This window comes from Sander lucioperca, chromosome 10, assembly GCF_008315115.2.
Source record: "Sander lucioperca isolate FBNREF2018 chromosome 10, SLUC_FBN_1.2, whole genome shotgun sequence".
Classification (NCBI taxonomy): Eukaryota; Metazoa; Chordata; class Actinopteri; order Perciformes; family Percidae; genus Sander; species Sander lucioperca.
Window position 1 is genome coordinate 26,520,046 of NC_050182.1, and position 13,436 is coordinate 26,533,481.

Consider the following 13,436-nt stretch of genomic DNA (forward strand, 5'->3'; position numbering starts at 1 on the left):
ATCCCAATCCATGCCTTACTTATGGGTTTGTGTGAGGATGCATGTATGCATTTGTTGTGGCTGTTAAACTACATAGCCAAAAGTATCTGAAAACATGAACTACAGGCGTTATGATGATGACTTTTCACAAGATTATGGAACAAGAATTTGCTCCCATTGAGCCACAAGAGCATTAGTAATGCTGTGCAATAAGGCCTGGTTGGCGTTCCAATTCATCCCAAAAGTGTTGGAATGATTTGAGGTCATGGCCAGCCCAATTCTTCTACTCTTTATTGACTTGGCTTTTTCATGGAAATATTGTCATGCTGAAACATGAAAGGACCTTCCCAAAACTGTTGCCAGACAGTTGGAAGCACACAGTGTTTAAATATCACTGTATGCTGTATCATTAAGTAAAGTTTTCCCTACAGGATTTTTTTTTTGCTTTCTTGCCAAGAGTAAGATAAGAAAATGGATACAACTCTTATGTTTGTGTCAGCTGGTCAGCTTAGCTTAGCATAAAGAGAGGCTCTGTTTAAAGGTAACAAAATGCACCTAGTTGCCCTTCTATAGCTCACTAATTATTGCATTACATCTCATTTGGAGTCATCATCGTGTGTGTGTGTGTGTGTGTGTGTGTGTGTGTGTGTGTGTGTGTGTGCGCCAAACTCATCTGCATTAATTGTTATTGTCTAAATGAAATTGCGTCAGTCATGCTGAGATTTTTGTTATTTTTCTTCTTCTTCTTGAATGTTGCGGTTCTCTGCCCTCCCTCAGTCCCAATTATGTCACTCCTGCTATAATTTCTGTCTCTATTTTCACATCCAAGATGACCAGAACTGACAAATCAGACTTAAGCACAGTTAGCAGTGCATTATTGGCAAAAAAAGGGTACAAAGATTGGATATACTGACTGATATATATCTGAGAGATGAAACATACAGTAAATATGGGCTGCAACAAAAGAAGTTGTACAAGTTTAGTAGATTAAATTTCTTAATGGAGCTACAGATGAAGAGAGAGAGGTTGGGTAAAGAGAGGTAGAGCGAGAGTTAGATGAAGAGACAGAGAGGGCTATTTATAAGTGGCGCTGTGCTCTACTATCCCAGCGTCTCTCCTCCCTGCGCCCTGAACCTTCTGCTCCACTTCTCATCAAAGCAAGAAACACCCAAAACCAGCACGTGGGTGCATCAATACTGTGTGTGTGTGTGTGTGTGTGTGTGTGTGTGTGTGTGTGTATGTGTGTGGCTAAATTGGTCTCTCTCGGTCTCTCGCTCTTTAGACTCTTGTAAGAGTAATTAATCATCTTTCTGGACAACACAATGCACCATGAAAAGTCAGTCATTTGGTAAACAAGTAGGACACTCTGCCCTCTGAATGTCAGTGAAAGTTTGGCAATTGGCAATTAGATAAAGAAAAGGAATAATGACAGTACACAAATAAATATCATATTTTACTATTCATGAGACAGAAAGTGTGTGTACCACTACAAGAAGTACTTCAGTCTATCTCCACTTACCTCTCACACTACATACTACACAGAGCTGGGCGACATGAAAATGAAACAGATTTTGTCATACTATTTATAGAGGCACTGACGTACTCTATCAATACTTTCGTAACACTTCCGGGTGTATCAGGCCATTGTGAGCAGTGCTGAAGGTTAATGAGCAGGACTGCTGATGAAAGTTTCTATATTAGGGCCAATAGACTCACTCTATAAACAAACACTTAAATTACTCTATAACAAACCCAATTATTATCACCATCGTCATATCATTTAGACATTTAATCTCTCCAGTATGTAGGTTTAAACATTAGATGCTGTTTATATAGATTGATTCTTAATTATCCATAATGTTTTATATTATTTGTATTATATTTTTTGATTTAAATTGTTAGGACAAAGGGTTGTGATGAATTAAATTATATTTATATTATATAAATTGCAACTGTACTATGTGTAACACTATACTACAGGTACAAATTAGCAATATTAATTCATTTTAATTGCGTTAGCAAAATAAGTTATGCTAACGCCTGCAGATTTAAAATCTTTTTTTTTTTTTTTTTTTTTTTTTAAACAATTATACACAACATTGTTTTAGTACCTTGATTTCTCAGATATTTCATTTTGGTAGATTGGCCAAAAACAAGTATTCCTGTCCTGCATTCATTCATGTATTACCTACTACATGAACAGAGAGGATTCTGAGGTACACCTATTAGAACAGCTGCTATGTCACAATGGCATTTGACCTTTTCAGTGAGCAGAGTCACAAACAGCAGCTTGTCTCATATTAACCTTCCAGAACAGCAGCCATTAATAAAGAGGCAAAGTGCCTCTTGTTCTTTCCATTTTACAAAAGAAAAAAATAATTTGCAGACAGAGTACGTTCTGGATACAAGGTGAATTAATTCACAGAAAGATCGCTTTATAATAAGTTCCTTAATTACAAGTGACGGTATCACACAATATGTGGTGTAATAATGGGGATCATTCTTTGTAAAGTATCTAATATCTCACTAATCTGCTGCTTAGCTGAATAAATCCTGACCATTATGATCCCCCTACATCATGACGCCTCAGTGGGTGACCTGTACTGTATCTAAAGTCCAGATTTCAGAGGATTATCATAGCAATCTCAATTCCATGCAAATTGAAGGATTAGGCACTTTGGTTTTATGGAATCTAAGATGAACAAAGAATGGATGGCTGGATGGGCTGAGCTGTCTCTGCATGTGCAAAGTAACACATTGATTAACCAATAAAAGGCTCAGGGAGGGAGAAGAACCTGTGGGGTCTGCAGGAAATTGCAAGTGTCCAAAATACAGCTGAGAACAAATGTTTAGTAGAGCCAATTCAGCCACTCTTCCATGTCTTGGATTCAGCAGAGTCGGGTAAACATACGCCATGCCTTTGAAAAAATTACAGAGGTTTTCTGTAGCCTTTTGCTGGACTTGTTTAAGATAGCAGGATAAAGTGGAGAGAGTGCATAGCAGGGGACCTTGCAACTTGAGGTGTTTCTCCTAAACCTGCATTAATTGATTTTGTCGTCCACTTGGGTTAGACACATTTAAATAATATCTCCATATAAAGTATTAGTATCAGTATTGTACTGAAAGTGTTAGCAAGCAGTCACTTATTTACACATTCAACAGAAAAGGATCAACATCAGCATTCATTTGGAGTTGTGTTTCTGTCCACTTAAAAATGCCATTCTAATATTCTCTCTTCTCAAAAGCCCTGCTTTCGGTCTCCACTAACCCAATATGGCTCTTAAGCTGCTAAATGGTCCACTATGTTTGCTCACCAGCTAGTTGCTAACTGTGTCGTACAACCAAAACAATGAGCTCAAATATGTTAAAATGCTCTGAAGAACTGAGGGGAACTGCAGAGTCCTGTGATAATTCACTCTGGGTTTCTCACTACGAGTGACGACTTCCACATTACACATTGATGATATAAAAAATATTTGAGGACAGCAGCTTTGATAATGTGTTTAAACTGTAAAGATTGTATTTAGACCTGGCTGAGATCTGTTTATAATTAAAAACCAGACCACCTCCAGATGTGGTTTGGCTGATCCAATAGCATTTTTAATGCAATTTGTTCTGCATGCATTTACAGCTTGTGCTAAAATGTTTTTTTATCCATATCCACATAACTAGATACAGATTGCATGTAAATACTAGGGGTAAATGGGGTTTTAATGTCAAGACCACTAAATTCCCATTAAAACACTGTAGCTTTCATTCTAACTGCAATTAGTAAAAAACAAAAGTATGAGTAAGCATGAGGAGAGATGATTTACAGAATCTTACATTGGTGACGACGCTCTTCCCTTTTTCTGACAAATGCCTCTCCACGTACCCTGAAGACAGCAGATCACTGGGAACAGAGAGGAAAGAAAAAGGAGAATTAAAGTTAGAAAATGTGTGATTTTCATTCAAGTGTCACTCAGATATCCATGAGTGCTTGTATTGTATAGGATGATTGTATTCAGTCTTGGCAGCACAGAGCTTCACACCATCAGCTCGGCTAATTATGACCAGCGTACAGGGACAAGGCTATTTCCAGCACACAAACTCACACAAACACAATTATACAAATCCAGCCTTCAAGCAAATAGGAACGAGGAAGGAAATAAATTGAGAGAGCAAGGAAAAGAAAGAGTGGCATAAATAAGAGGAAATCATTCTGTGTGTGCTTTCTCAGCAGAGCTGGACCCAAGAATCCCAACGGAGATACACACTGCAGGCCCAATCTGAGACAGAGATATATGAGCTTTAGTGCACACAAAGCACCCCCCCCACACACACACACACACACACAGCATATGAATGGGAATTTGTCCCTTCGTAAGCCTATTTTAAAAGATATTACAGTTAAATGTGTTAGCCTCTTATCTAACAAACAGGTGACACATACACACACACACGCACAGCCAATGCAAAGAACATAGCAGTAATAAAATCAAACTGTACAATCAGCATAACAAATTCATTTCATCAGATTAAACTTAGTTTACATTTGCTGAATCAGCAGCCTTGAAATACTTTCCAAAACTAAATCAATGGCAAGACAGCTGTTTATCATGAAAGAATTTTAATGAAAGAATTTACATTAAAATGTGCAACTAAAACATTTTAAGGTACACTCGCAGATCAGATCTATCAACTCCAGACGAGTAGGTGGGATGAATATTTACCTTGTTCACCCACCGAACAAATCAGCCTCTTTTTCAGTGTCACAGAAGCAGTTTGTGGGGACAGTGATGGAGGATATGTGGGTGAAAGTGTGAGGTCACTGCATTAATTAAGATAATTTATTTTATTCGATGGACAGAAAAATAATCGGCAGCTATTTTGAAAATTGATTAATTGTTAAAGTAATTCTTCATGCACAAATGGAAGAAAATGCTGTTTTCAGCCTCCAATATGGAGATTTCCTGCTTATCTCTGTTTTGTATCATATTAAACTGAATATCTTTTGGTTTTGGACTGACAAAACCAGACGTCTAAAGACATCACCTTGGACTTTGAGAAACTGGGATGGACATTTTTCACTATGTTCTGACATTTTATAGACCAAAAGATTAATGTAGAAAATAAACGGCAGATTAATCAATAATTAAAAAAAAATTTTTTGGGCAGTCTTTATGCTAAGGTAAGACAAGCCAACTACCTGCCCGCCCGCTTTAGCTTCATATTTGGCATACAGACATGAGAGTGATATTAATCTTCTCATCGAATTCTTAGCAAGAAAGCAAATGGGTATTTCCCATGATTTTTGTCAAATGTACTGCTAACATCTGCCCAATTTATCACTCTATTTTGCCACGAATCAGCTCTAGGTATTAAACATTTTAAGATCAACCATTTCAATAACAGTGATATCTTTGACGAAAGGACAAACTATTGAAAGCAAAGAAAAATCAGTTACTGTAATAAGTCATAATAAGGCAAATGGTAGGAAATCGTTCTGCTTTTGAAGGCAGACATATCATGTGTTTTTCAAATATTATCTGAGCTTTCTTTCAGGAAGTAAAGTTTTTCCAAAGATGATATACCTTATATTATTCAAATTAAATGAATGAAAAAAGGAAAAAGGCAGTGAAAGTTAAAAAGGTGTGAATAGAGAGATCAGAGTAGGGCTGCTCGATTATGGAAAAAAACATAATCACGATTATTTTAGTCAATATTGAAATCTCTATAATTTAACACGATTAGTTGACTTCTGGAAAGATGTTGCAATTATTGAACTTAGTTGAAATTTCCCTTAATACTTTTCTTATTTAAACTTTATTTTTTTATACAGAACACAAGAGAATATAAGAGTTTACTTGCAAAACATAATAAGCTAAATAATAGTTTTTCTCGATTATTCTGTTTTTGTGATCATTGGGAGCCGAAATCATATCACGATTAAATTTCGGTTAATTGCACAGCCCTAGATCATGGCCCTAACAGATATCCCATAATGATATCCCATAATGTACCAGCATGAAGCTCTCTCTTGGAAAAAAACCCTGTATGTGTAGTGTAACACAGTCAACCCCCATTGTACATCACAGCCTCGAACCTCAGATTACACATCTCACACATCATGTCAGGCTGTCCATAATATCCTGCAAATTAAATGCGCCATGACTCATGAGACGCAAGTAACATCATCAATCAACATTTTGCATGAAAAAGATTCACTTTCAAAATATTGACATGCTCCTGTGATGAAGGCGTTCGGTATGTACATTAGAGTCCCTGGGTCACAGGCGTGCGCTGTTAGCCTTTGTTGTGCTGGGATGTGTGTTTAAGATTCAAAGCTTGTGATCTTTATCCGGCCCCACGCTGAGCTCAGACAGGGGGAGCAATTGAGGAGCATACTAAGGCAGCAGTGCAGACACACGGGCCTCTAATGGAGGACGCAGATAACAGAATTCAGCTTTAATTGTTGCAGGATTTAAATAATTTATCTGACGGACAAAGACGCAAACTCAGCTTCTACCCCATCCCCCACAATGACACACACACACACACACACACATGTAGAGAGCTCCCCCCCACCTCCCCCCTTCCTGTTATCATGAGTAGACACACATATGTATAAATGATAACTGTGAGCGACCTCTTTGCATGCTCCTGACAGAATGACAGAAATACAGACTTAGTCATGCGTTGTTTGCATAAATGATGATCAGGGAGGTGGTTTGTAAAACAAGCTGAGGACTTCATTAACAAGAATACACAGAAATAGAAGCATGGTCATAAATGTAATAAATGATCACATAATTACACTATTCAAGAGCTTAAAGTAACAAATGTATGGTGGCACAAGTGGTCCTCATGTCAGACATATTTGTGTGGCATCTGGCACCTAAAGGTGTCTGTGCAGACCAGACCGGCTGCAACGGAGACGAAGCGAACAGCACCCACATCTTCTGCTCATTTTGTGTCTCATTCCGTGTCTGTTACTCTCATTCTCAGCTCATTGCTTTTTTAAATGGTCTGCTCTAGAGCTGGGCAATATATCGATATTATATCAATATCGTGATATGAGACTAGATATCGTCTTAGATTTTGGATATCGTAATATCGTAATATGGCATAAGTGTTGTCTTTTCCTGGTTTTAAAGGTTGCATTACAGTAAAGTTATGTCATTTTCTGAACTTACCAGACTGTTGTAACTGCTCTATTATTTGCTTTTACTTAGTCATTATATCCACATTACTGATGATTATTTATCAAAAATCTCATTGTGTTAATATTTTGTGAAAGCACCAATAGTCAATGCTAAAATATCGTTGGTATCGATATTGAGGTATTTGGTCAAAAATATTGTGATATTTGATGTTCTCCATATCGTCCAGCCCTAGTCTGCTCATCCTCCACTATACCGGAGGAGTTTTCTTTCTTGCTCCGTCGCCGCGGCAACATCTGAGAGCTGGCGTCCAGCTGTCAATCAGGCCTGGAGGAGATTTCAGAGGTGGATCCGTAGACGCTCCACTTTTAGCTTACAGCATTTCATAGCCAACATAGAACAGCCATTTACATAGCAAACAATGTCTCTCGCTTTCTCCAGACTTCAAGGTCAGTTAGCGCACGCACGCACGCGCGCACACACACACACACACACACACAAACAAACCTAAGAGCACTGATGCTGCTTTAGCAAATAATGTTGCTCTGAAAAGACTTATTCAACTTTATTAAGTGGGTCTTCAGGAGGTAAAAACTGAAGGAAGTACTGAGAAGAGGCGAGTGCACTGAGTCCGTCTGGCTGTCAGTGACATCAAACTTCATCCTTTCTTTTAAAAGCATATTGTTAGACATGTACTGTGGCAACAGAGTTCTTCTCCTGAGGTAAATCATAAACAAACCAAGTTTCCATGTGGTCTAAAATTCCTCTCACGATCTGTGTCGCCAGGCACCACCGTGACACTGGGATAAAAAACAACACAAAAGGACAGATTGGCAGGACCAGTGTGTGTGTGTGTGTGTGTGTGTGTGTGTGTGTGTGTGTGTGAGCGTGAGTGAGTGAGTGAGTGTGAGAGAGAGTGTGAGAGAGAGTGTGAGAGAGAGAGAGAGAGAGAGAGAGAGAGAGAGAGAGAGAGAGAGAGAGAGAGAGAGAGAGAGAGAGGATTGAGCGGAAGTGTTGGGGTAGCAGGCTTTTCGTTGCTTTCACGCAGGCCAATCTAGGTGCTTTCAAAGACTCTTCCTAATATACCCAACATCCCAAAACACACGCAGAAGCACACAACAAAAGAAATGAAGCAAATGTAATCGGATGCATCCATACATCCACACACATCTGCACACAAGCAGCACTGTAGTCATCAAATGGACTTAGGCTCTAAATATGGATTTTTTTGCCATTTAACCCGGTAATAAAAGAGCACCACCGCACAAAGGACTGAACATGTGCTGTGTCAGGCATCCGTACTGAGGATGGGGGAGTGCTGAGGAAACAGTCAGGAGAAGGGATAAGTGCACAGGTGAAAACAAGGAGGGGGTGCAGCAAGATGGAAGGTTGATAAGAGAAATAAAGATGTGACAAGGACTGAAGGAGAGTAGAGAGGGGGGTGGAGGTTTCTCTTTGAGGAAAGCTGCAGCTGCTTTCACCTGCCCACCACCCCCTTCTCTCCTTTTAGCCTCACCCTCCCCTTCCACTGAGGTCTCATTAAAGGTCTCCAGGCTATAATTCATTCACTCTCCAATCACTTATCAGACATGCAATTCCACCGGCACACTATTGCAAAGGGAATACTGACGCTCACAAACAAGAAATAGTGATGCTTATAGAACAAACAAAAAAGCAAGAATCAAGCAGAGCTCATATTCCTGCTCTCTGCAATTGTGGGTCCCTTATGCAGTTGGGTCTGTAGCATGCAACATACAAGATAAATAGAGTTGACTCCTGAATTATGCAGTGGCCGGGGATGTTCTGGGCACGAAGGAACATGCAGATCTGTATCAACACGTGGATTGTTAGTGAACTCCACGCCATGTAAACAGGGTCAACAGAGACAGACTTTCGGAGCCCTGTACACTTGAGACCAATAATCATGACTTGTTTATTTTTTATGTTCAGCTGATAAGATTATTCTATTGTATGCCCTAATATCATTGTGTTTGTGGATAACTACCCACTGACTCCATCAGACTTTGTGCAGTGGTTAAATAGTTAATCTTCTGACAGTAAACAATCATCTCAATTGAATTTTATTCAGCATGACAGAGGAAAATGAGTAATCTATAAGAGACAATAGTCTTTAGAGAGGCATTAGTATCTTTTCCTGCTGAGAGAACAACAGTGTTTTCTTCTGTCCCTGTCTTCAGCGAGAGTCAGCTCCTACTAATCCTCCATACTGAGTCGAGACAGCTCGACAGACGGCTCGAAGAGGGGGGAACAGAGGGGTTGGAGAGACAGAGGGGGAGGAAAAAAAGCAATATAAGGAGATGGGGAGGAAAAAATGATGGAGCATTAAAGGGGAGGCCTGTAATTCAACGCTTTACAGATTTTGGTTGCTATTGTTTCCTCCTGTTCGTACTGGCCTTGAAGAGATCCCATCCTGACACAATGTAAGTGATGGGGAACAAAATCCACAGTCCTGTTCTGCACAAAAATGCATTTTAAAGAACAGTTGAAGCTAATTTGGGATTTAAGTTTTTGTTTTTTGTTTCCCTGGACAGTGTTTCCTTGCTGAGCTGCGATGGAGGGATAGTAACACTAACAGGAGAATTCTTACTCAAACTACTTTGGATGATACCCACTTAATTTGACTACCTTAGACTGCTGAGGTCTCATATGAACTTTGATCTGATCTCTTAATGGGTATTATGAACAAGAAGAATTAAGCAGCAACAAAAAAAACTGCTTCGATATACATATGGGTATGGAAGTTTTGTTTTAAGACAGCTTTTAAAAATATAAACCCGTCTTTTAATTTAACGTTAACACTGTTTATCTGTTTTCAAAAATGCCTAAAGAACTCCTGCAGGGCCTGCACCATGCTGCTATTTGTTCTTCTAAATTAACCTTGCTCACCTACATAAAATGAGTCTGTACCCCCACCTACCTGCACCTGACACACACCAGAAAATCTGCAAAACACACAGACACATGAACTAACTTGTTTATTACCAGGACATACTGTACACAGTTCTGGATGTGACGCTGAGCCACTTAGCAAACACAGTCTATAATATATTGTTTGTGAGCACTGCATTTTCTCATAGACACACTCAAACAATTCCCAATGTGATAGCTAAAGCTATGCGCTAAAGTGCGTGCGTGTGTGTGATCAAACTACACACAGATCCGAGAGAGGACCCTGCCTGAGGCGAGAGAAGAGGAAGAAGAAAGTAAGAGATAGGAATGGAGAGGAAGCAGGGACCATTTTCTTTTTAGGGTATACACACACACACACCAATCTCTCCCTATCTCCTGCACTTACTCAACACACCCACCAAGGATGCATGAAGGACATCCACACATCTTTCTCTCTGTGTCCTCTTCTTTCTCTCCATCCTTAACTATTTCTTTCTCACACACACACACACACACACACACACCTCTGTATTTTTCTCATTAAGTCCGCAGTAACTCAGATACGCCTCTCTACAATAAATTACAGGCCTGGTAACGGAGGAGGAGAGACAGAGATGGAGGTGGAAAAAGAGGAGAAGAGTGGAATTGGGTTGTAGCAATGTCAGGATGCAGGGAGCGAGACACGGGTGGATGATAGATGATCTTGGAATGGGGCATGAGAGAGAGTTAAATCATATATGCGGAGATGTAAGGTTGCATGCACATGTACATATGTACAAGCAACATACACAAATACACACGCACGCACACACAGCACAGGGACACGCACGGCTAACACCACAGCATCAGCACCTTTCACGGTCCAAGGCAGCCAGACACCTACACACATATTAGAGATTAAATGACCATAGTCCACTCAAAGTCAAACAAAGTCATGAAGTCAACATGAACATGACATCAGCTGAATGGAATTTTGATAAATGTATTTGTCTTGCAAGTGAACAAGAGAGTATTTGTTGGGTAAAAAATACTTTTAGAGCCGACGACTCCTCCCACTATGCTGCTCAAAAACAAGTAGGAGGAGATGTTTTGGTCGGCTGGGTTCCCAAACTAAAAATACCACTCATTTCATACAAAGACACTCTTAGATGACTGGCATTTAGAGCTTGGATGGGCAAGAAACTCTCCCCATTGAATCATCAATACAAACAATAAGCATGATGTTCGAAAAATATATGATTATATATATATATATATATATATATATATATATATATATATATATATATATATATATATATATATATATATATATAAATGATAGACACTGTACTTTATAAATCTATTACACACACAAAAAACTATATAACACAAAAAGACGAGAAAAATCCAAAAAAGCATAATAGGTGCTCTTTAACTTTCAACCTCAGGTAGGAGATCTTATTTAAGGTACCCTGTGGAGGTTTTGACCACTAGTAGTCAAAGGAAGGGAAGAAGACTGTTAGCTAGTAAACATGTAATGTATGTTGTAATCATTGTTGTATGATTTAACAATCCATGGTTTAAAACAGGGGTCTCCAACAGAGAGCCTGGGACCCCTAGGGGGTCCTCAGAGTCAATGCAGGGGGGCCACCAAATTATTGTTAATTTTTTGAAAGTTTTTTCAAAACTTAAAAAGTCTTAACATGATTCAACATATTATAAATTCCCACTGCTTACTGGCCTATAGGTAAGGTAGTCACTAAGATAGCCATCCACATACATGTGGATGTTTAACAATAAAACATGATTTATAAAATCATGCAAAAGCATTTTAATAGCTTAGGATTCTATGCAAAAAAAAGGTATGTATAAAGGCTTTAGGCTGCTCTACGTAGATGTTATTGTGGTATGTAGTAGGGGGTCCCTCCTCCATCTTTCCTTCAGTTAAGGGGTCCTTGGCTTAAAAACCATTGAAGACCCCTGGTTTAAAATAATCCAAAAAAACGAAAGGGAATGCTTTCCACACGTTTTGTCAGGCCTCAAGGATACAATGATGTATTTTGGTGAAAAGCAATGCATGTAAACATCAAACATTTTGTGAGTTCATATAATACACAAGAGGCTATTCATTCTCACTGACAGATAACAGGTGTGGTCACTGCCACTCTGTCATTGAAGATACACCCACAGTTATCACGGCAGCAGCTTGGTGTAATGAAAGCGAAGACGCAAAGTATTAAGTCAAAAAGGTGCAAGTTAGTGCACTTTTAAAGGTGATCTGAAACGTATTAAACTAATTTTAAAATCCCCAACAAGAGTGAGTGAAATTAAAGAAACAGAGTTAGCCGAATTCTCTTCTCTTTATTGAGTATTGATCCTTCGCTTTTCCATCTGAGCCTCATTTCTTTCGATTCAGTCTTGTTATCTCTAATTAAGACAACACTTTACGTGCCTCTTCTGCACCTGAGGCCCAACAGGACAAGACGACACACACAAACACACACACACACACACACACACGCGCACACACACACACACACACACACACTCCTTTTTAATCTTAAAGCACCATCTATTATTCAGTGAGAGCAGGTGGGAGGGGCGTGGTAAAGGGGTAGTAGGGGCATGGCTGAATGGAGAATGGATGTGGAACGTAGGGGCAATCAAGGGTGGAGATGTGTGTGTGTGTGTGTGTGTGTGTGTGTGTGTGTGTGTGTGTGTGTGTGTGTGTGTGTGTGTGTGTGTGTGAGGATGATTAAAAAAAAGAGGCAACCCCCCACCCTGTGCACATTTCCAGCTCACTCTAGTCCCATGAATGGCAAATTGTAGCCGGCCGCTGAGATGGAGGAGTAAGAGGAAGACAAAGAAGGAGGAGGGAATAAAGACCCCCTAACCCCCTCCTGACCTCCTCTCTATAGACTCTCACACTTCAGATGAGTGACTCGTGTCAATACAGCATTTGGCAACTGAAAGAGCTAACAACTACTACACATTAATATACTTGATTATTCTCACCATACATGCCACAAGTTTTGTGATAGGATAGCATCCTCTCAAGGGTTTACCCAAAGATTCTCTATTACTAAAGATAGCATATTACACGCTGCGTCAATGGTTTGAAACGGTACACACTTCCTGTCTCCTAAATGGGCGTGGCCTCATTTGAAGGTGTAGTGAACGTCATGTGGATGGATGAAAAGTTATATTTGTATAATACATTATTTTCTTTTGCTAACATTAGATATTTACACAGCTAAAAGACATATTAGGCATTATGGAAATTAGTTTTGTTAGGGCGTTCACAAACGTTAGTTGATGTTGGCTTATCTGTGTTGCCAAATCGTGTGAGAGTTTGTTACAGAAACAGGTCTCAAACAAAGTTGATTTTCTCCTGATTTGTCCGTCTTTTTAGTGTCAGAATGT

General features: G+C 39.4%; 1 protein-coding gene across 5 annotated transcripts in view; it reads right to left on the bottom strand.

Moving 5' to 3' along the window:
* Positions 1–13,436, bottom strand: part of adam22 (ADAM metallopeptidase domain 22) — a 61,750-nt gene that overhangs the window by 40,573 nt on the left and 7,741 nt on the right. For all 5 annotated transcript variants that reach the window (XM_031299235.2, XM_031299237.2, XM_031299236.2 and 2 more), the window contains exon 4: positions 3,805–3,871. In XM_031299235.2, the coding sequence (XP_031155095.1) occupies positions 3,805–3,871 (67 nt within the window). The remainder of the gene's footprint in view (positions 1–3,804; positions 3,872–13,436) is intronic.